At 42.9% G+C, this 22,638-nt stretch overlaps 1 protein-coding gene across 1 annotated transcript in view; it reads right to left on the bottom strand.

The window, feature by feature from the left end:
• Positions 1 to 22,638, bottom strand: part of STAB2 (stabilin 2) — a 182,892-nt gene that overhangs the window by 51,337 nt on the left and 108,917 nt on the right. Inside the window, exons 31-42 of the mRNA XM_055236360.2 lie at positions 20,535 to 20,612; positions 17,760 to 17,858; positions 17,564 to 17,671; positions 14,165 to 14,296; positions 11,978 to 12,106; positions 10,637 to 10,693; positions 9,538 to 9,633; positions 8,279 to 8,474; positions 6,730 to 6,825; positions 3,780 to 3,825; positions 2,852 to 2,928; positions 1,496 to 1,621 (exon numbers count right to left, since the gene is read on the bottom strand). Coding sequence (XP_055092335.1) covers positions 1,496 to 1,621; positions 2,852 to 2,928; positions 3,780 to 3,825; positions 6,730 to 6,825; positions 8,279 to 8,474; positions 9,538 to 9,633; positions 10,637 to 10,693; positions 11,978 to 12,106; positions 14,165 to 14,296; positions 17,564 to 17,671; positions 17,760 to 17,858; positions 20,535 to 20,612 — 1,240 coding nt within the window. The remainder of the gene's footprint in view (positions 1 to 1,495; positions 1,622 to 2,851; positions 2,929 to 3,779; positions 3,826 to 6,729; positions 6,826 to 8,278; positions 8,475 to 9,537; positions 9,634 to 10,636; positions 10,694 to 11,977; positions 12,107 to 14,164; positions 14,297 to 17,563; positions 17,672 to 17,759; positions 17,859 to 20,534; positions 20,613 to 22,638) is intronic.

The following is a 22,638-nucleotide window of genomic DNA, read 5'->3' as shown; positions in this document are numbered from 1 at the left end:
AAAGGGCAGAAGGAGAGCTCAAGGCTCCCTGAGACAGATGCAATATCACTTGTGTGACATTTGGGCCTTGAATGTATAACCTGAATCTAAGAATGAAAAACATCAGGCAAACCCTAAATAAAGATCATGCTACTAAAAAACAAGTTGGGGAGGTGGAGGATATTATTCCCATGTGTTAACATCATAAGACACAAAGCAAAGCTGAGGAACTCTCCCAGGTTAAAGGGGACTCAAAAGACATGACAATGAAATACAATATCCAGCCCTAGACTTCATCCCGCACTGGAGGAAAAAATGTCAAAAAGGACATTATTGGAACAACTGACAAAGTTAGAATATGAATGGTAATTACACAAAAGTATTACGTCAATAATACATTTACTGAAGTTGATTAACTGTGCTGTGGTTACGTAAGAGGCTATCCTTATTCTTAGGAAATATACACTCAAGTATTTAGGAACAAAGGGAATACAATATACACAGATTACTCTCAAATGGCTTTAAAAATGTATATATACAAAGAGAGCAAATGATAAACAGGGCTAACTGGTTTTTTTTTTTTTTTTTTTTTGGAAATGGAGTCTCACTCCATTGCCCAGGCTGGAGTGCAATGGCACAATCTCGGCTCACTGCAACTTCTGCCTGCCGGGTACAAGCGATTCTCCTGCCTCAGCCTCCCAAGTAGCTGTGTGTGCCCCCATACCCAGCTAATTTTGTATTTTTAGTAGAGATGTGGTTTCACCATGTTGGCCAGGCTTGTCTCGAACTCCTGACCTCAGGATCCACCTGCCTTGGCCTCCCAAAGTGCTGGGATTACAGGCGTGAGCCACCGAGCCCAGCCAGGGCTAAATGTTAATAAGTGAATGTGGGTAAAGAACAAGTGGGTCTTTTTTGTGCTATTCGTGTAACTCTTCTATGTCAATTTTTTTCCAACTAAACAGTTAAATTCAGACAACTTACTACGGCATACCTTTATAGTAGAACAGTGTGTGGATATTTAAATAATGTTAGAGGTATACTTGTTTTCAGGGAGAGTTACTTTGATATATTGCTAAGCATAGTAAATGCTGTATATCCTGAGATACCATTTTTGTTAAAAAAAAAACAAAAACATGTAGGCATAGCAAAATGGGGTAATGACAACAATAAGAGCACTACCTTCAGAGTATTTTCTTCAGTATGTGTGCTTTCTTTTTCTACAGTGAGCATGTGCTACTTGTATAAAAAGGAACTAATAAAAGTTTAAACATTCTGTCATTGCCATGATGTTTAATTGGAAAATGTATCTCCTTTTACCCTTCCAAAGTAATTTTTGGACATGACATGCCTTCATACCCTGTGGTCACTTTTCCATGCCCTTATACTTTCCTGCCCCGACAAATGGAATAATGACCTCAGTTTTGTGTCCTGACAATCAAGGCACACATATTGGAATCATTTAATAGCATTCTGACTCTTATACCATTTCACCAATGGAAGAGGGAAGGACACCTACCCAGGCACACAATGCCATCGCCCGTGTAGCCTGCTTTGCACGTGCACACTCGCCTTCCTGGGATTGTTCTTTTACAGTCAGCCTTGGCAGAGCAACCTCCATTGCTGATCTCACAGGCGTTGATTGCTATAGAAGACGACACAGAGCAGAAGGGGAGAGGGAAGGGAAAAAGCCATTGATGTATTTTTCCTTAACTCATTAAGAAATGGAACATACTGCAAAATTACTTGAGCAGGCACTGGATTAAATATGGCCAATTCCCAAAAACAGACAGCAAGAAAAACATCTGTGATTTGCCCTTTCTAGCTGTTTTTACTAGCATTCTGTACACATCCTACTGCAGGACACAGCTGGGGACCAAGGTGAGTCTACTTGGCCCTCTGGGAGAATCCCCAGGTAAGATGGTCTAGAAAGCAGTTTGGCGTGATCATTGTCCAGTGCTGCCACAATCTGGACCAAAGCCTGCCAGGACACAGTGCTCGAGAGAAAAATGACCTTAAGATTTTCCATTTTTTCTAGCACCAGGCACCATAAAAATATTAGGTTACATTTATTGAGTGCTACGTGCTGGGTCTGTTCTAAGCACTTCACAGGTATTAATTCAGGTTATTGTCCAACTCAGTGAGGGAGGTCTTTTTGTTATCCCCAACTTGCAGATAAAAATAATAATGCAAAGAGCAGTCAAGAAACTTTCCCAAGGTAACATAAGTGATAAGTATTTAGGTTCAAACCCGGGGAGTCTAAGTTGAGCTGAGTTTTCAACAGCTGCATTATTCTGCCATTGAACAGAGAGAGCTCACTTAACCTCAAAACCGTTCTGCAAGGGAGGTAATTTTAAGTTTACTTTACAAATGAGCTAACATCTCAGTGCAGTTAAATGAGCTATCCAAGGCCACTTGGGTAGTTGGAGGAAGAACTAGGGCTCAAATTATTTTTCAGTCTGCTCCAGACCCTCGATGCTCCAGCCATACCCTAGGCCAATCAAATCGGTGAGTTAAATTTTTTTTTAATGGACACATAATTGGACATATTTCTGGGGTATATAGTAATGCTGTGTGATACATATAATGTATAGATCAGGGTAATTAGCATACCCATCATCTGAAACATTGATCATTATGTGGGTTCTCAACACAAATCACTGGTTTCTAAAGCTTCCCAGGTGATCCCAATTGTGGTCAAGGCTGTGAACAGTTGGTTTCCTGTCCCCAGACACAATCAACTGCCCCATTACATGCGATTCACCATCAGTGGTTGGCACTAGCTGCTGAGGCCCATTCAGACTGCAGGAACAAGAATCTCTCAATAACCCATGCAAGCCTTGCCAGCCCCCAGCAAATTCCTTCCTTCGCTTGCCTGTGCAGATGGTCCCGTTTCCTTGGAATCCTGCTGCACACTTGCATGAAGCTGTACCATCTGAGTTGGGGAGGCAGCTGCAACAAGGAAGGGCAAATGGGGTTTACAGAAAAATACTCCATCTCCCACCACATGACTCACAATGCCCTTCACCCCCAATATCCTGGCCCCTGCCCCCATGAGACACTCAGAGGTCCTGCCTAAGGCATGTGAGAAGAGTCCAATTCTGGCATGACCCCACCACAAACAGCTAAAACTGTACTCATTTATCAGGCAAACTACAGAGTGCATAGATATAGGCGTCGGTTCAGGAATAAGATGGGTAGCTGCCAAGCTTTAGAGAGCCACTGATGTACTAGGAGCCATGTTTCACGTATTATTTCGTGTCATCTACTCACTATCCAATAGCCCTAGCAAGTTGGTATTATTCCCATTTACAAATGAAGAATCTGAGGCTTTGGAGGGATTCAACATTGGACTCAAGGTCATGTTGTAGTGCAAATGACAGAGGCTGACTTTGAATTCATGTCTAACTCCACTAAGTACTTAATTCATTAAGCCTCTCTGGGAGTTAGCATTATGAAGCCAAGTTATGCCTTGCTGTGAGTCAGGAACAAGGTTTATGGAAACTGAGGCCCACTGGGTTTCCTCAGCCTCCATGAAAGAGTACTGGTGGCTTGGACTGGGTTAACAGTGGGCATTTTTGTCAATGTACCAGGTAAGTCAGATGGCAGCTTGTTGGAAAGCCTGGATCTGGCTATTTGATAGTGGCCTCTTCAGAGTTATTTTTGGTTTTATACTCAAGTTTATCCTAAGCCCTCAGAAATGGTGTCAGGAAACAAATCCCCTGAGGATACAGACTAGGGTAGACAATATTGGGAAAAAATCCCCTTTACATTGTCCCCAGAGGTGGCCCAGGGCTACCTACTTGGCGCTGGTATGGCATGTCCCATTGCAGTTGTCTTCTGTGGTTGCTGAAAAAGAGAACCAGTTGCTGTCTTAGCTCTCTTACTAAATCTCACCTGAGGATTTTTAGTATGTTGTGCTCAGAAAAGCTACTTCTTTGGAAGTAAGTGATATGTATCATGTGAACAATATAAAACTATGAGACCATGTCAATCCTTTTTTATACTGGCTGCCATGAAGCTCAAAGCCAAATCTGAAGGTCAAATACATCGATGGTGTCTTCTGTTTGCCAGGCCCTGTGCTAGGCAGTGAGGATGCAAGGGTGAATAAAACACAGAATTCTCCCTGGAATGTGACCATGTGCTCTTATGGTCTGGGTGTTGATGTGTACCCCTGTGCTGGGTTTTGATTTTCTACTTTTATTTGTATTTCCTATGCTATTCTTTCTAGTTTATTCTTAATTTTATTCTCATTTTTCATCATTTTATTATGGAGTGCTGTAAACAAGCAAAACTGTAATTATAATTTTTTTGCATGTGCGGAAAATCAGGGCTTTGCACACAGCAGGTACACAATATTTGTTGAATATGTAAATTTCCTGGACACAGCATAGGTTATTGCTCTTGGATGCCTACCTATTTCTTGACAGGACAAGATCCAGAAATAAATCATTAGAGATGAGGGAAGAATACTCTTGGATAGGATGCTCATGTTAAGAGCTTTTGGGATAGAAATCTTACCAGTCCTGGCCAAGTCATACAGGACGTCCTGAAACAGAGGCCTGCAAAAGTGGTCTGTTTTGTGTTGAAGGGAATTCAGACTCAAATGGGCTGGAATGGAGGCAATTTTGTGCCTGTGTCTTACTGAGCCTAAACAATCCCTTTCTCTCCATTCTCTACCTATTGGAATTTCAATCATGTTTTATGTCCTCTTCCCTGGAACCTGCTCCAAACCTTTGAGCCAACCTCAATTAATTGGTAGCAGCTTAATGGTGTGCTACTTTGAGAAGGGTTGGGTGCCCTTGGCTGGTCACAGAGGGAGGGAGTGTCATGATTGATTAGTGGTGTCTGCTGTGGACTTAGGAGCTAGGAGTTTGCATACAAAGGAGTCGTCTTGTTATAGTCTACAGGCTCTTTGCTTTGTACTCCCTACCACAATTTTTCCTTTTACCAAACATTTCCTTTGCTAGACTGGAAACTCCTGTGTAGAATGTGCACTGGAGACAGGGATGGGAGATAAGTCTGGAAAACTGGGTGAGTGTTCCTTGGTGAAGAGTCTTTGTGCTCCACTCTGCTAAGGAGTTAGGACTTTCTTCTGTAGGCAATGAAGAACCATAGCAATTTGTCAAGTCCTGGGGAGGAGCTGGGGTGAAAAACATGATCTATATTTTGGTAAGTTCTGTCTGGCAGTAATGGGGAGTATGGAGTGGAGGAAGATAGGACAGGAAACAAAGAGACCACAAGGCTCTGGTGAGAGGGGAGCGGGAGGAAGAGATGGACTGAGAGATGTGGAGACATGGAATATGTTAGGTATGTTAGTGAGGGACAAGGAGGTATGGAAGCTGAGTAGGGAGGTTCCTAGATTGGGTGACCAGGTGCATGGGTGGTGGGGTCTTCCTTCAGAGTAGAGAAAGCAAGAAGAGGAGAGAGCCTATTGTATTTATTCTGGGGATTCACCGAAAATGTCCTACTGTTTATGTGACTCCATTGCTTCCTGCTTCCCTCTCCCAGGCTCTCAGAAGCTTGGCTCTGTACCCTGACATTTGACACCTGCTCTGAGATATTTCATTTGCTTGGGACCATTCAGATTTCCCGATTCAGCTTTTCAACTAACCTTCCTCCCTAACGCCTTGTTGCTGACCATTAAAAGGCAACTGCATTCCCTTGATTTTTGCATTGCCTGGAGCTTTGGGCAAAGACGCCCCCTCTGTCAATGCCACATCCATGGAGCCCCCACTAGGCTGGCAGTCACTTGTGATCTCCTCCCCAGCTCCCATCCCAGAAGAGGGGGAGTCTCTGATACCTGATTCCAGGGGTATTGTCTTCAATCCAAAGTCAGAATGATTTTCTTAAGTGCCAGATACGATCATATCGCTCCCTTGTTGAAAACTCTTTAATGGCTTCCTGTTGCCTTTAGTGAGAAGTCCAACCTCCTTAGCCTTTCACGGCCTGGCGCCTGCCCACTGCTCCAGCCTTTTCTCATCAACCCTCCTCTTTGCCCTTAAAGTCCTCTCATTCTGCAATCCTTTGATTCCCTAAATGTGTTGAGCTTTCCCATGTCTTTGTGGTATTCCAGGTGCTTCTTTCTGCCTGAAATTCCCTTCTCTTTGATCGCCCTCACCTGAAGCACATTAAGAAAAATCAATGTGACGTGGTGGGATTGAAGGAAATAGGCCTCTCAGACACTGTTGGCAGGAGAATAAATTGCTATTTCCTCTGGAGGACAACCTGGCAATAAGTAGCAAGACCTTTCCCCAGAGTGCCATCCCCTGACTCAGAAACCTCATCTCTAGGAATTTGACTAAATGAATATGGTTATTGTAGCAGTGTTTGAGAGAGCAGAAAATTGGTTCAAAAAAGTGTAGCATGGTCATACTGTAACATTTTGTGGAGATTACAAATTAATATTTTTCTATTTTAATCACAGGGAAAGATATCTATATATATTGTGAAGTGGAAAAGTAGGTTACTAGACAGTATGTAAAGTGTGATTCCCTACATATTTATTTATATACCTAGAAAAAGGTTGGGAGCCTAATATAAAATATCAGTAATAGTTCTTTCCTGCCTTGGGGGTATGATTGATTTTATTTTCTTCTTTCTTTTATTTTACAAACTTTTTGCTGCAAGAATCAATCATGTGCATTGCCAGAAGAAGTAATAAAGGTGTCATTTCTATTTTAGAAAGAAAAATGTAGCTGCTGAGAAGCAAAGCTTAGAGCAGATTATAAATACTGAAGGCCTCACTCTTACCATTCTCACAATGCACTCCTCGCCAGCCAACATCACAGTCACAGGAGCCATCTCCCAAGGGTCCTTGGTTGCATCTCCCATGGACACAAGAACATGCTAAGTGGAAAAACACCCGCAAATCATCAGATTCTAACCCATGTTCAATAACTCATTTGTCATTTACTAGGTTTGCTTTATTGCACTTAATTCTTCAACCTACTTCTAGGAATCATAGTCTTTAATGGGGGTCTTGAATCACAAAAAGGGCAGGGGTGTAGGAGACAGAATCTAGCAAGTTAACAAGTGAACTAGCTCTAGCTTCAATGAAGTGGCGCAGACCACAGTTTTGAGACAGTGTAGCAGTGAAGATCTGTGACCCAAGCAGTGTGAGAGTGTCCTCCGTCAAGGTTACCTGAGGATCCAGGGTTATGCAGGGCTTCTTTGGATGGAACCATGTTTGCCCCCTAAGGATGGACTTCAGGAGGAAGCCCATTTGACACTGGGTTTGTATAAGCCTGGTGTGGCACTGCTTTCTCAATTACGCAGATGAGTCTCTTTGAGAACTTGATGAAAGCTACAGATGCCTTCCCCAGAAAAATGTATTCAGCTTTAGTGGTTTGCTGAACCCCATAAGGGTCATCTACAAATCCCATTTTAGGAACTCATGCACAAATGCAAGCAGATAATTACTCCAAATAACATGGGAAAAGAATCAACACTGTAATTCCAAGTAAATATTATATGGCCCAATTATAATGATTCAATTGTACATTAATTTTGTCTGGCTTAGACCAGCTGAGGAGAAAACAGTGATAGCCAAGTTAACTGTATGGTTTTTAGTACCAGGTAGAATAATGCTTTGTTAGGAAACCCAAACTCCGGAGTCAACACTCTCACAGCTGTGTGTTCCTGGACACAAGGAAATCTGGATGTGAGAATACAGATGACTTGGCTCAAACAGATCGTTGTTTTTGCAAAAACTACTTAAAGCATGTGTCTTGCTGCTGGTGAAACAATAGAGTGACCCTCAGGTAAAGAATAGCATGATCTAAAAGCAAGCTTTGGAGTCAAGAAAGGTGTACATTCAGTTCTCAGTTCTGCATCTCATCAGGTGTAGCCTTGGGGGAAGCCATTCAACCTCTTTGCCTTAATACCCTCATCTGTAAAATGGGCATAGCAATACTCAAGTACCTAAGGTTCCTGTGTGGATTAAATGAATAACATGTGCAAATCTGTTTTTCAAACTATCAAGCAATGTCCGCAATGGAAAGTTTAGCCATGATGATTAGTGTGCATAGGTAAATATAAAAACGCATGGGCTGGGAATGTCAATGAGCAAATTGGAAGTGAGTTGGTAGGTTCAGGTTAGCGACTGAAAATGTTTGGGAACACTGCAAATGCAAATGACAACACAGATGCTCTTATAATTCACAGTGATAGTAGCAGGTGGGATTCCAGCCCACTAGGGGAGATAGGCCAGTTAGAGAGCACGTGTGGGATCACTCTTTCCCCGCATATTCCTGGTTGGTTTCAGCAGCCCAGGAGCCTGTGTGGAGAGGACAGTGCTCACCTTGGTCACAGTGGATGCCGTACTTGCCCTCGGTGCAGGTCTCACAGGCTGTGCCGCTGAAGCCCTCCCCACACTCACACACACCTGTGCCGTTCACTCCATCCAAACAGATGCCATTACCAAAGCAGACGTTCTGGGCATTCCCTGGGCAGGGCTGGCATTGGGGGCCAAAGAAGCCGGCACAGCATTCTCTCGTCTGAAACAGAAGGACAAAGCTTGACAATGCACTTCTATCCTCTGGTGTTGTCCAGCCTTGGTGTAGAAATCCTGCTGTGGGTGACTTCATGTGCACCTGTTTCTTTGACCTCACATGGAGTGGGTGAGGGATGGGGGCAGGACCCTCTGGGGACTGGGTGAGGCTTGGCAATTTCTAGGGGTGCTAGGAACAGGAACAAGGGCTCCACTGAGGAGGTAGGAAAGAGGGAAAGGAAAAAGGCATGTCAGAGAAGAGGATGAAGAAAAATGAGAAAGGAGGAGGGGCAGCAGAAGAAACTAAAGAATAATGCCTGTGATGCTGGAGAGTGGGAGGACCAAGGGGCCGTCTCCAACCCAGGTCTGGGCCCCTTCACATCGATGTTATTTCATCTACTACTGAAGGTGAGGAGGCCTGTGCAGGTGAGGCTTTTGGCATTTTACAAACCAATCTTTTGCAGTTCAGGGAAGCCCTGTAGGGTGTCTGCTTGGGTTTGCCTTGCCTTTATTCTTGAGTGCATTTAAATACAAAATCTCCCCCACCCCTATGCTCTGCAGCCTAAGGGCCAGATCACCCCACCTCTGCCCAGCTAGGCAGAGTTATGTCTAGTCATTTGGGAAAGGAGCAGGACAGGAAGTTATCATGACTTTTCCTGCAAATTCCAAAGGCACTGCTAGAGGTAATGAGCCTTGGGGTCCTGTTTTCTAGATGACCATGTGCCCCTTATCTTCACATTGTGAGTGGACACTTTCTCTCTTTTGCTTACAAACATGCACACAGAGCTACCCTGTTGTGAGAACAGGGTGGTCCCATTAGCCTCTCGGACTCTCAGTTTTTTTCATCATGCAATTGAATTGAATTGCAGCTTTTACCCATTTTCTGGATTACAGGGCTGTTCTGAGCTTTACTGCTACCACTACTACATTGGATGACAATGATAATGCAGGTAGCAAGGAAGAGGAGACGGCAGAAAGCATACATGCACAGAGATTTTGAAAAGGATACCATATGATGGATTTTCCCAATGGTGCTGCAGTAGTTAGGATGATTCAATTATTGTACTCACAATGACGGTTCTCACACATTTTGGCTGGCACCCAATAAACAGGGTTCGTCTTCCCATGAAATAGGAGGTATAGATGCATCTCCTCTTCTCATTACCCTGTGAAATATTAATGACTACGTCAGCTCCTAAGTTAGGAAAAAGTTTTCCAATCTCTGAAAGCAAGTAGGTGGGTGATGCATTGCTGTCTCTCTGACTAAATTGTCGTGGGAAGGGAAGGTGGTGGCTTGTTGGCACTGCTTCTTAAGCAAGAAAACACAACGTTGGTTGCTGGAATGCCAGGTGGCAAAATCCAATAATTATACTTTAAAGTAGTACTCCGTGAAAAGAACCTTTCTTTAGAATACCAACTCAAGTTTGCAAGAATTGTAGAGTAAACCAGGTAAAAATGTCCTTCCAGCAGTGTACATTGATTCAACTGAACTTTGGTTTCTATTGATTCATATTCTGCTTTGGTCCAGGAAAGGATTAAGGCTGCATACAAAGATTATAATATACAAGATTAAATTAAACCTCAAATGAGAACATCTGTATGGTTGTTATAGATTAAAATTTATCATAAATTTATTAAAAATTATCATATATTTAGTAAAAACTATTATGCTGTTGAAGGTACATGAGTATTCTTTGTAATGTAATCAGAAGTATCTTTTACAATAAATAGCAACAAGAAACACGGATTGTCTACCTCCCCCATATCTGCCATCTGTTTCTTTGAGAAAGTTAGTTGCAACTTCAACTATAAAAGGAAATCAGGCAGGTGGAATATATCCAGGCTGGATATGGTTTTGGATATGGAATCTTTCTTCTCCGATAAGATTTCTTGCTGCTGTCCTCAACTGGCTACTGGGATATGGAAGACGTAGAGCATAAAAAATTTCTGTCCTGTCTGTTGATTCATATGGACCCATTTATGTTTATTAAATTTTGCCTTGGTCCAAAAAAAATAGATGTAAGATTTTACAAAGATAACGAGGTAAAATGTAATTCAAATTAAGTGAAGGAATGAGGGAAGTGCAAATCACATAATCTTGAGGTTCATTTTCTAATTGGGACTCCTCGGATCTGGAAACTATTTTATCAAAACAGACAAAATACTTACTAGAGATTTAGTTCCGAATGGGCAGATCGGCTCTGAGAAGCATGTCCTACATTTTCCCTTGGTAAAACACAAAAGCAATCAATGTAATTAACTTTAGTGCAAAATGAAGCTGCATGTCCAGAACTTGGAACTGAAGGTTTTTGAATTAAAAATCAAGGCAGATTATCTGGCCAGCCTCTTTAATGTTCTTTGAGACAAACACCAACTCCTTTAGGTCTTGCACATTTGCATCACTTTTCTCCGCAATACTCTTCTGACTCTGCTAACTCTTTAAAGTGTGACCTTATCTCATTTAAGTCCAAATTCTTTTAACAATAACTTTTATTTATTAAAAAACAACTATTAAGTGAATTGGGCCAGATTCAGAAACTAACAAGTTACTGTACCCAGTGCCCAGCTTCGGAGCACATTGCTCAGATGAGGGGTTCAGCATGGAGATGCCTCACAGAGATAATACACGCTATTACGAAACAAAGAGTAAAAGTTCACAATGACAGAAACCCTCAAGCTCAACCTGTTCCTAAAACAGGAGGTGGTCAATGTGTCTAGTTCTGAACCTTAAGCCTACCAGACAGGATAATGTGGTTGTTCAGGGTTCCAGCTCTGGGTCAGGCTGCCTACATTTAAACCCCTTCTCTGCCACTTGGTAGTGTATGAACCTGCGTGTATTAGTTAATCTCTCTGGCTCATTTTTCCCATCTGTAAAATGGGGATAGTAATAGTACCTACTTGGTAGGGTGTTGTGAGGATTACACAGGTTAATGCATGTAAAATGTTTAGAGCAGTGCCCGACATATAACGAGTGTCCAATAAATGTCAGTGGTTATAATTATTGCTGAAAGGTCCTACATAGCCCCAGGAATTGGCATGAAAAGCCTCCATTATCATATTCCGTAATACACTGACATCATTCATTTCCTTATTTTCTCTTCTGGTAGAGCAGGCTTGGCCCATAACTGCCATAGGTGCACCATGGTTCCTATCCTGTGCCTGTGATAGATATGGCATATTTTCCCTTTGAAGAAAGTCATGGTCCAAAATCCTGCCCAACACATCACACCAGTGCCCCCCACCATCCCCCACACAGCCGGCAGCCTTTCCCAGGCACACAAGGTACCTCCTCTCGCACTAGATCACAAGCCCACGGAGGGCAGGGGTCATGTCTTATTTATCTTTGTAGAACCACAGACTGGTATGCACCTTGGCACATCAAAGATACTCATTCAGTGGTTTATGGACTGAATTGATACACCTTAATAGAAAAGCCTTATGCCCCTAAAATTATAAAAAATAAGCCAATATTCTTTAGTTCCATCATTGGCCCTGGCCCATTGAACTTACTCGTATAATAGTAGTGTCGTTATTATCACATCTGTTCCTCTGAATTTCCAGAACTTTTCCCAAGCCATGGATCACTCCCTTATCAGTGGCCACATTGGTGTAGTTTATTGGAGCCTCATTTACATAGAGCTGTGAACAACAGGGTTAAATGTCACTTTTTATGACATTTAAAGAGATATGGGGAAGATAGGAACTGGAGGTTAGCAACAGGACAATTGCCTAGGAGATATTACAATATTCACCTGGAGATATTATAATAGTCATTTGTCTTGGAAAGAGCTCTGACCTAGGAGGGGAAGTCTGAATAACAGTCCTGGCGCCATCCAGCTGTGTGACCTTGGGCCAATTGCTTTCCTTCTCTGAACTTTAATTTTCTCTTTTGTAAAAGGAAGAAGTTGTACTACATAATTTCTAAGGTATCTTCCATCGAGCAAATTAATTGGCTTATGTTTGTTTGAAAAATACCACCCATGATCATTATGTTAGTGCCCACCAGCAAGATGGCTCCCCGGACTTGCTCAGTTGTGCTGTAGGCCAGTGGTTCTGGAAGTGGTAGTGCCTTCCATACCCAAGAATCGAGGAATGCAACAGTTCATCTCCGCTTCATGGTTAATGTGCCAACAACCTTCAGAAAGGCTAATGATGGTTATACAAGAATAAAAATAATAATTTTTAAAAAAATGGTATGTTTATATCTGTCCTTGTTTAGTGTGTCCATAAACATCCAAGGCATGGGAATGAAGTCTGTAGCTAAATGCTGCCAAGTCAAATTCAACTTTGAGTTGTAATTTGATTTTTTTTTTTTTTAGGGAAGAACACTTTAATGAGTAATCAATGAAAAATAAATGAAGCCATGGATTCATTCATTAATATAGCACATATATAACTGGAAGCAAATCATTCTTTGAAAAATTGGGGTGGGGTGTGTGTGTGTGTGTGTGTGTGTGTGTGGGTAGCAGGGCTGAAGTTGGGAGAGGGGAAAACTCAAGTTAGGATCCAATAATGGTTTAAAATTCTTAAATTCATATATTATCCCAGAAATCTGTGTTGCAGCAATATTAAAATGATCCTGCTAAGTGCTTAATTCAAACTTCCACTGAATGTTAAAGTCCCTTACGATTTACTTGCAGTCAAATGAGCTTCCATTTGGATGTTGGGATAAGTCTGGCTGAACTCCACAGAGGTGTTCCAAGGTCTGTGTACATTTGGAAAATTAAGAGGAAACCTGACTTAGTCTCAAATGGTGATTGTAATAAATTTCCAGAATTCTAAGATGTTGAGCTATTTTTAAATACCAAAAATAGAAGAACATTTGATATTGTAATACTATTGATTTGGCATTTAAAAAAGTCTAAATTATTTCCATTCTGAGGTACATTCAGAGAATTATGGATCACATTAAAATTTTGACTTGACTGTGTCTACTCATTTAGAAAGCATTTCTCTACACTTCCATTGTCATAAGAGAAAGTAAATTACTATCAATAAAAGCCTCTATTGTATGAATAATTCTTTCTCTAGATACAAGAATTTCTGTTGGGTTTGTCGTACCAGCGCTGAAGGACGCCTGCGGCTGCAGAGATTCAATGCCACAATTTGTAAGGCTACACTGATCATCTGAAGGCTGGCAACTGGGCAGGAGAGTGGGAGCTTGACAGTCTGGTTTAGGCTTTACTTTATGGTGAAACACAGACAACCGTCTTGTGTTGGTAAGGCTTAGGAAGCACTGGTGAGATGATTCCAATATGGAAGTTGATATGGTTTGGCTGTGCCCACACCCAAATCTCATCCTGAATTCCCACGTGTTGTGGGAGGGACCTGGCAGGAGGTAATTTAATCATGGGGGCAGGTCTTTCTCATGCTGTTCTCGTGATAGGGAATAAGTCTCACGAGATCTGATGGTTTCATAAGGGGGAGTTTCCTGCATGAGATTTTTCCCTGCTGCCATCCATGAAAGACGTGACTTGTGCCTCCTTGCCTTCCACCATGATTGTGAGGCCTCCCCAGCCACGGGGAACTGTGAGTCTGTTAAACTCTTTTTCTTTCCAGTCTTGGCTATGTCTTTATCAGCAGTGTGAAAACAGACTAATACAGAAGTGATGAAGGATGACAGGAGCCAAGACACTCATACTCTCCCTGATGTAATTCTCGGTGGCATTGCTGGGGTTTTACATAAAAGGATCGCACCTGGTCATTGTGGAGAAAGAAGCCAAGGAAATAGGAGAAACCCAGCATGGTCTCACGATGCATGCCATTGTGCAGGTCATTCTTCAGGAGTTTCTCCTCCAGGACCACGTGATACCGGAGGACGTCCTCCTCCTGGATCACACACAGAATTGAAAGTCAGTCAAGAGATCAGCCTGACAGTTACCCAGCTTCTCCCATGTGCTGTCACTGTAGAGATTACAAAGAGGAACAACAGCTTGTCCAAGTGGAAGTTTTGACAGAGGTATTAAGACACAATATTCGATATGAAAGTGAGTTGTGAAACAGATAGCTTCAGAGAACTTGCAGATTTTCCAGATAGCACAGTCAAGAACCCATTAGAGGATTCTAAACCCAGACTGAAGATATGAGAGCTGGGGGTAGATTTTAAAAGTGATAATTCTTTGGGCAGAACTGCTGAGAAGACAGAGTCCCCACACCCCAGCCTGCCTTTCACCTCTGGGGCACGAGAGGAGCTTCACTAGGATGCTCCAAGGACCTTGATCTGTGTCTCGTGGAGATAGGGTGGCATGTTGGATGGGGTCTGACCCAGGCAGGGACTGCTGGTGAGCTGCCTGTTGGTGGAGTGAGGAGGGTTGTTGCTGCGTGGGACAGATTTGCACTTGCATAGTTGGCTTGGGACAAGAATGTGGGTGTTTGCTGTGACTCAGACATGGGGAGTGTCTGAGAGAGCCAATGGCAGCCTGGATGGGCAGGCTCCCCAGGGGCAGAGCTAGGGGTGGGCTCTGTGGTTTGAGGGTCCTTCCTGCCCTCTTCCATCCCTCTTAACCTTCTGACCCTCTTGATGTCTCTTCCCAACCACTAACCCTTCTTACTCCTCTACTTCAAACCTAGTGAAACCAGGATGGAATTTAGTGAGATCAGAAAGGGAAGAGAAACATTCTGTGGGGAAGGAGAGGAGAAGGATCCTAAGTGATTGCCTGTCAGCTCCAAATCCACCTCCTACACTCTGCTTGATGATGCTGGGGCTGAGGCTGTTTCCCACATTTCTGCTTTGCAAGGGGCTCCCTATTAGGGTCTGCCAATGAGAAGCTCTAGACAGTCGGAGGGCTGGAGGGGCAAAGAGGGACTCAGTCCTTCCTGTTCTCTCCCTGTTCCTATTGGCATCACCCAGCCTCACTTCTCTTCCCTGCAGTGGCACCTGAATCTGGTTGGCAGTTTCCCATCACTCACAGAGCCAGCTTAATCCTGCCCTCTCCACTCATAAGACACCAGCCAGGCAATGCCTGCTCCTGGAGGTCTGGGGCTCAGACCCACAGCGACCCTCGCCACTCATCCAAGCTCAGAGACACCAGCACCAGCTGAATAGTGACCCCTTCTCAGAGGTCTTTAGGTTTATACATTTTAGTAATTCCAACCTCCTCCCATTGTTCTCCTAGCTTTAGGGATCATAAAGTGAATCCTGTGATTGCTACCACTGTGATATTTCTCTCTGACTTTAACCTTTCAATTATATTCATACAGCTTTATATCCAATAAACAATTCATTCTATCAAATTCTCAGTTTATGTAATTGGTATGTTTTCCATCTCCTGTGGACCCTAACTGATTCAAGGACCAAGACCTTTTCTGCACAAAGCTGTGCTGTGGAGCAGGGAGGGAGGAAGAACTAATTTTAAATCCAATTCAAAGTGTTAATTATTGTAAGGAATTGGATTCTTTATTTTTACTTAGCTGAGACTGAGTTTGTGACTTAAAGTACATTTGTCACCAAGGTAATTATAAGACTTTTTGGGAAGGCAGAGAGGCTATGGGACTGTCTGAAGTTTCATTCTGTGGCAGAAAAATAATATTTCTCACTGAAGAGGTTAAAGAAATGGGTTGGGTCAGAGGGCAGGGAAAAAACAAGGTAGATGATTTCCAATTCCATCCCAGGAGTGCAACATGCATATTACAGGAGTTTAGGACACTCTCCCTGCCTTCAGAGCTTATAATCTAGTTGGAGGGGCTAAGACTTGCTTCCTTGAGAAGACAGTTCATCCTATTGGGGATACATAATAAATGCTGAAAGGGGGTACACATGGTGTGAATTCAGAGGCGGGAGAGAGCAGCTCACACCTCGGGTGGCCAGGGCCAGCTTCCCTGAGGAGGTGGGACTGGACATGATGAGTGGATAGGGATAATTTAGGAGGTGGTGAGGAAGAAGAGCAGCCTTCCTTATTAAATAAGAAAAATCCCTACTTGCTGATAATTCAAACACTGTTTTCAGTTCAATCATGTGTCATTTCACTTTTCCATCAAAACTTTCTCGTCCATAGCCACATACTTAATACAGCCTCACACAGAGACTCTCCCATATACAATCCTCCCCCATAGCAGAGCTGCTGTGTGTTTTATGCATACCCCTGGAATTACACACTTGAGCTCATAGGTACAAGCATGCAGGTGTCCCAGGAAGCTGGAAGAATCCTCATGATCACCCCTCCTCTCCTCCCCGCCCCCCAGTCCCTGGCCTTTCCCTGGTTCCAGTAGCTAAGATGTCACCGGCAGGGACCTAGAGGGGTGAATTATCTCTTTATTCCTCCTCTTCTCCCCTTCTCTATCTTCCCTGATTCCTAACATCTAGGGGTAAACAGTCAAAGTTTATCAAAGGATTTTGTGAATTAATTCAAAAGCTTCGATCATGCCATGATCTGACTTAAAACTCTTTTGTGGATCCTGTTTCTTACAGGACTAAGTCCAAATGACCTCTCCAGGTATTGAAGACTTCCATAAGCTGATCATAATTTATCCGATATTCAGTAGTGGCTCCAGAATTTTTATAAAGGAAGGGCCCAGGGCCACCCCACCCCCACCCCACATGAGAAGACACGTTTGAAGCTGGATTTGCACGGCAAGCACACTGTTTTCACTTCCATGTTTATATTGGGTGTCTGAGATGAGGATGTTAATAAGATGGGGGTGGTACTGAAAGCCCCGAAAAGCCACCCCTGAGCCCACTCTTTTCTCCCACCACTGCTCTGGAGAAACCATGTGGTTTCTCCATGTGGTTTCATCACTCAGGCTAGAACCAGAGTGATGGTTCTATAGATAGATCCTAAACAGGCCAAGCACCTGTGGGTTTGGGCTGCCTTTGTTCATATTTACATACACACACCAACACCACACCCTCAATGCACCACGCCTGCATCCTTGTGTATACAGGCTCAAGTGTGCAATTCCAGGGGCACGTGAGTAGCATCCAGCAGCTCTGACCGAGGGGATGTTTGTGTATGAGAGAGTCTCTGCACGAGTCTACATCAAGTATGTGGCTATGGACAAGGATGAAGGGGTGAAATGGCACACAACTAGTGGATTGCAAACATTGAGTGTTTGAATTTTCACAAAACAACTTCCCTAGTTATAGTTCTTGACACCTACTAGAGACAGGACTTTCTTCTCCCTGATGTAATTCTTGATGGCATTGTTGTTCGGAGCAAACACTGTGTAAGCATCGGCAGCCTCAATTGCATTCGCCAGATTATATTGCTGCGATGGAAAGAGACAAGAGCGCATGAGGGATTCCTGTTCCTGGGTAACCTGAGCATGGCGGTCAGGCAGAGAATGTGGTACTTGCAATGATGTAGCCCCGGAAGATGGAATAGTCAGGCATCTGTTCCAGCCTCATGAGCAGGTTTGGTAAGGAGCCAGTTAGACGTCTTTGTGGGACCAGCACCTGAAAAAAGAAACCCCAGAATCCTGTTAGCATGTTTTGGTAGGACCGACTGCTTTTCGATACATATGAGAGTCTAATGCCATTAACCTCTTTAGGCAGTTCAATGGATTGACATTGACAACCTTTTGAAGATTACTCACAGAATAAAAATATTCCAGGATACAGCATGACAAGACTGGAGCAGAGTTGGAGACGTTAGTCATTCAATTTTATGCCTTACCCTTAAACCTCCTTGATTAGAGAAAAGTTCATCTTGCACAAAAGACTTTCAGCTTCTCCTAAGTAATGAATTCCAGCTCGCATTAATCTACCTTGTCAGAGAAGACCTTAGACCAAATCGAACTGAAATGCAGCAGGTTGCAGCTAATATCTTGGTTGTTATTCTTGTATTTATTCTTTAGGTTCTTCATTTATTTTCCCTGAAGTCTCAAATCTACTGCAACCCAGTGGCCTGAATCTGGCTTGTAAAAATGTTTTGTTTGGCTTGTGCTGTGTAATAATAGGACATTTTTACATACAAATTTAGGTTGCCTTTAAAGAAAAAAAAACATCAGTCTGAATTTCTGCAGACACACAGCTGCAGAGAGTAGCAGCAGCCACTTTCACTATAGGTTCCACCACTCCCTAATGTCTTCTGTTTGGGACATACCCCTTCCTCATTTTGTTATCCATCTGATCTATCTGGGCATTTGAGTTTGCAAGCTCTGCATAATTAACCTTCTGGCCAAGATCACTATTTTCACCTTTACATTCTACCTAGAACTTTGTCACATTGAAGAATCCAACACTGGAATGTTTTTCTAATCTAATCAGTCTTTTTCCAACATTTATTACTTGCCTACTACAGGCCAGGCAGTGGGTATACAAGTGTGACTGAGGCCTGGGTTCTGCCCTAAATGAGCTCACAGCATATTACAGTAGAAAGCCCAATCCAGTCTGCTGCTTGTACTTAAAAATAAAATTTTATTGGGATACAGCCATGCAAATTTGTTTACATATTGTCCAAGTCTGTTTTTGCACTACAATGGCAGAGTTGAACAGCTATGATGGAGACCATGTGACCTGCAAAGTCTAATAATTGCTATCTGGCTTTTTCCAGAAACATTGTACCAACCCCTGTGTTGCAGGAAGACAGATACATTTCTGATTTGTTGGAGCTGAAGGGGGAGGAGGGGCTTAAGGTGATTAGATGGGATTTGGCAGATTCAAGAGCTATGAGGAGAAGGCCTGATAGAACTTGATGGTTCTATGTCTATGTCACATAACAATAGGTAATGATGAGGGCCACTGAAAATCAAGAAAAAGTCCTTTCTCCAGGAGTTTGCAACCCCAAACACGGGTGCGCAGCATGGGGAGTGAAGTGGGCTGGGATTTAGCTAGCCTCCACTCTGGCCAGGCACCTTTATGCAGGGCACAACGGTGGCCCTGACAAAGATGCCTTTGATGCCAATTGACAGAGAAGGAGCTCCTTAGGGAGTGCCTGCAGCCCAGAGGCTACAAAGAAAACTGAATCAATTAACAGCCATCTTGTACTCTGTTTTTTTTTTTTTAGTGGAGACTGGGCTTCACCATGTTGGCCAGGATGGTTTCGACCTCCTGACCTTGTGATCTGCCCGCCTCAGCCTCCCAAAGTGCTGGAATTACAGGCATGAGCCACCGTGCCCGGCCGAGAACAATTTTAATTAAAACACAATTAATTGTTTTTTTTCTGATCTTCCCTCTTACAAAAATTCCCAATGTTCCCTAAATTCCAACCTGCAACTTTCATTTTAAACGAAGATCCTAATATGGTAACTGAAAATTGCAGGGTAGCTTACAATCCCATTTCTCATTATTCTTTTTTTCCTATGTCATACCTTTGTTAAACTGGGTATTAGAAGAAAATAAAAATGTCGCCATGCTTTTTATATTCTTTTCCATTTTTTTCCCTAGGGCCTTCCCTACCTCATCTTTTTAGGATGCAATAATGCAGATAGGAGAGTGGAAAAGTGATATGTAATCACATGCCTCTCCTCCAGTTCTTGATTATATCCCATCTGGTTGTATAGACTTCACAGTGCCAGGGTGCTTCAGCTCAAGTGTTTGTTGTTGTTGTTGTTGTTTTTTTTTTTTGGAGGCAGAGTCTCACTCTGTTGCCCAGGCTGGAATGCAGTGGCTTGAACACAGCTCATTGCAGTCTTGACCTCCTGGGCTCAAGTGATCCTCCCACCTCAGCCTTACTAGTAGGTGGGACCACATAGGTGCATGCCTTTTTTTTTTTTTTTTTGGTAGAGAGAGGATCTCATTATGTTGCCCAGACTGGTCTTGAACTCCTAGGCTCAAACAATCCTCCTACCTTAGCCTCCCAAAATGCTAGGATTATAGGCGTGAGCCACAGCACCTGGCCTAGAGTGTCTTTTGAGATATTTCCATAAACAAGAAAGATAATATATGTGACCACACTTGATAAAGGGCCCATTGCAGAATACAGGCTGGGTAAATGGAAACTGAGTCTCATTGAATCAATAGACTCTCTAGATGGTTTTAAAATAAAAGTCATGAGGCACAGTACCAGTTACTTCCATTTAAGGCTAAGTATTTTTCTATTTTCCAAAAAAAAAAAAAAAATGCTGTATAGGAGGATAAATAACAAAGGGAAAAGAGACGCCACATGCGCAGGAGAATGGAATCTTGTACCTTGTTGATGATGTGTATCACTCCATTCGTGGCTGCATTGTCCCCATCGACAATGGAGGCCCCTTCAATTGTGATATTCTGTAAATGCAAACCACAGTGGGAAGGTGAGTCTTTATAGAGCACACCTTGGGTTGAGATGATCTCTGGGGTTTCTGCTTTTTGAGCAGCAGTGACCTCCATACTTTTGGGCCATGACCCATAGTAAGAAATATCTTTAACTCGTTGTCCCATAGACCCCTCTCTCTCTCTCTCTCTCTCTCTCTCTCTCTCACACACACACACACACACACACACACACAGAGAGAGAGAGAGAGAGAAAGAGAAAGAAATAGTACTTTCCCCTATGTGGGAAGTACTCTGATCATCTAGTCTATTCTATTCCATGTTATTTCATTTACAAAAGTGCTGTTTGAGGCTCATTAAAGTGACCCTGTGGTTTGACCCTGGAGACAGAATTGTGGGTTGAGCTTGTCCCCCCTGCCCCCACAATTTGTATACTGAAGTCCTAACCCCTAGTACCTCAGACGGTGACCTTATTTACAGACAGGGTCTTCACAGAGATGATCAAGTTAAAGTGAGGTCCTTAGGGTGGACCCTAATCCAATTTGACTGGTGTCCTCACAAGAAGCAGGAATTTGTACAGAGACAGCTACACTCAGAGACTGCCATGTGAACATGAAGATGCCATCTACAACCCAAGGAGAGAGGCCAAAGACAGCCCCTTCCCTCAAAGCCTTAGAAGGAACCAATCCTGCCCACATCTTGATCTTGGACTTCTGACCTCCAGAACTGTGAGAAAATAAATGCCTGTTGTTTAAGCCTCCCAGTCTGTGGTACTTTGTTATGGTAGTGTTGGCAAACTAATACAGGTGGTAATTGACTTTCCTGATCAGAATCCAACTACTTTTTAAGGTTATGAATTGCATAAGAAATGGGGCTAAGTAAAACCCAACCCACCCACCCACCTACTTAGCCAATCAACACCAACTGGGCTCTACTCTTTCTGGTTTCCTCTCCTCTTCTCCCCAACTGAAATCCCTGCTGGGAACCCTGGTCTTGTCTCACCCTGAGCAACTCCCAAGTCACATCTGCAGAGGACCTGAAGAAAACCCTCCTGGCAGGAGATATTTATATAGGACATAGGAATGAACTCATTACAAATGTGTCTTTAATGGTTAGCTCCTCTAGGTCAGGGGCCTTGATTGATTTATCTCTGAATCTGTAGGGCCTGGGATACGCCTGCCCAGATGGGTAATTAGTTAATGCTTGCTAAGAGAATCAGTGATTTAAAACACCAATAAATTAGCATGACTGTAGGAATCACCTTATGATGTATTTGTATATCAAATCATATTGTACACTTTAAATATATATAATTTTAACACTGGATGGAAAATAACTTCAATGTCACCAGAATTATCATAAGATATTAAAAAGCCATAGGACCACTGTTTTCTGCTTTCTAAAAGAAAATATCTGATGAGTCACATATATGTAGGTATTACTATGCATAGATCTTTTTCATAGTGCTCACACTGGTGAGTGGGAAGGTAGAAATGTTTTAGGGTGGTAATTCTCAAACATTTTTGACTGTGGCCCATGGTTCATGGATGCAGCAGTTTTCACTTTGCAGTGGAATCTTCATTCTCGTCTCGTGCAATTCACAGAAAGAGCTCTGAAACACTGCCCGTGCAGCAGGGCGGCCAGGCTCCCTCACAGAATTCTGAATCTGAGCTTTGACACACTGTAGAAAGTGCCAGATGATAAGCTTCTCTGGGGCTGGGTTCTTCCTTGGGCATTGCCCTATCTCCAGCACCTAGATCTGTGCCTAGTATCTCTAGGTACATCATCACTAGAACAGTGACTCCAAACTGGATCATGAAAGGTCTGACGTGATGTAATCTGATCTCCCATGTGTTATTTTGGCCCCACATCTCTTCTTGATTTTTTAGTCTTATTTCCTTAGTGTTATTATCATACTTCCCCTGATACATGGCTGTACTTCCTGGCCCTGGGCTTGACATTTCCCACCCTTCATTCTCCATACATATGAGATGTCAGAAAACATGCAGTATTTGATATTATGGGACACAATGGAAAGGAT

Source organism: Symphalangus syndactylus, chromosome 13 (genome assembly GCF_028878055.3).
Source record: "Symphalangus syndactylus isolate Jambi chromosome 13, NHGRI_mSymSyn1-v2.1_pri, whole genome shotgun sequence".
Lineage (NCBI taxonomy): Eukaryota > Metazoa > Chordata > Mammalia > Primates > Hylobatidae > Symphalangus > Symphalangus syndactylus.
The sequence above is the reverse complement of the archived record's forward strand: the minus strand, read 5'-3'. Positions and strand labels throughout refer to the sequence as shown.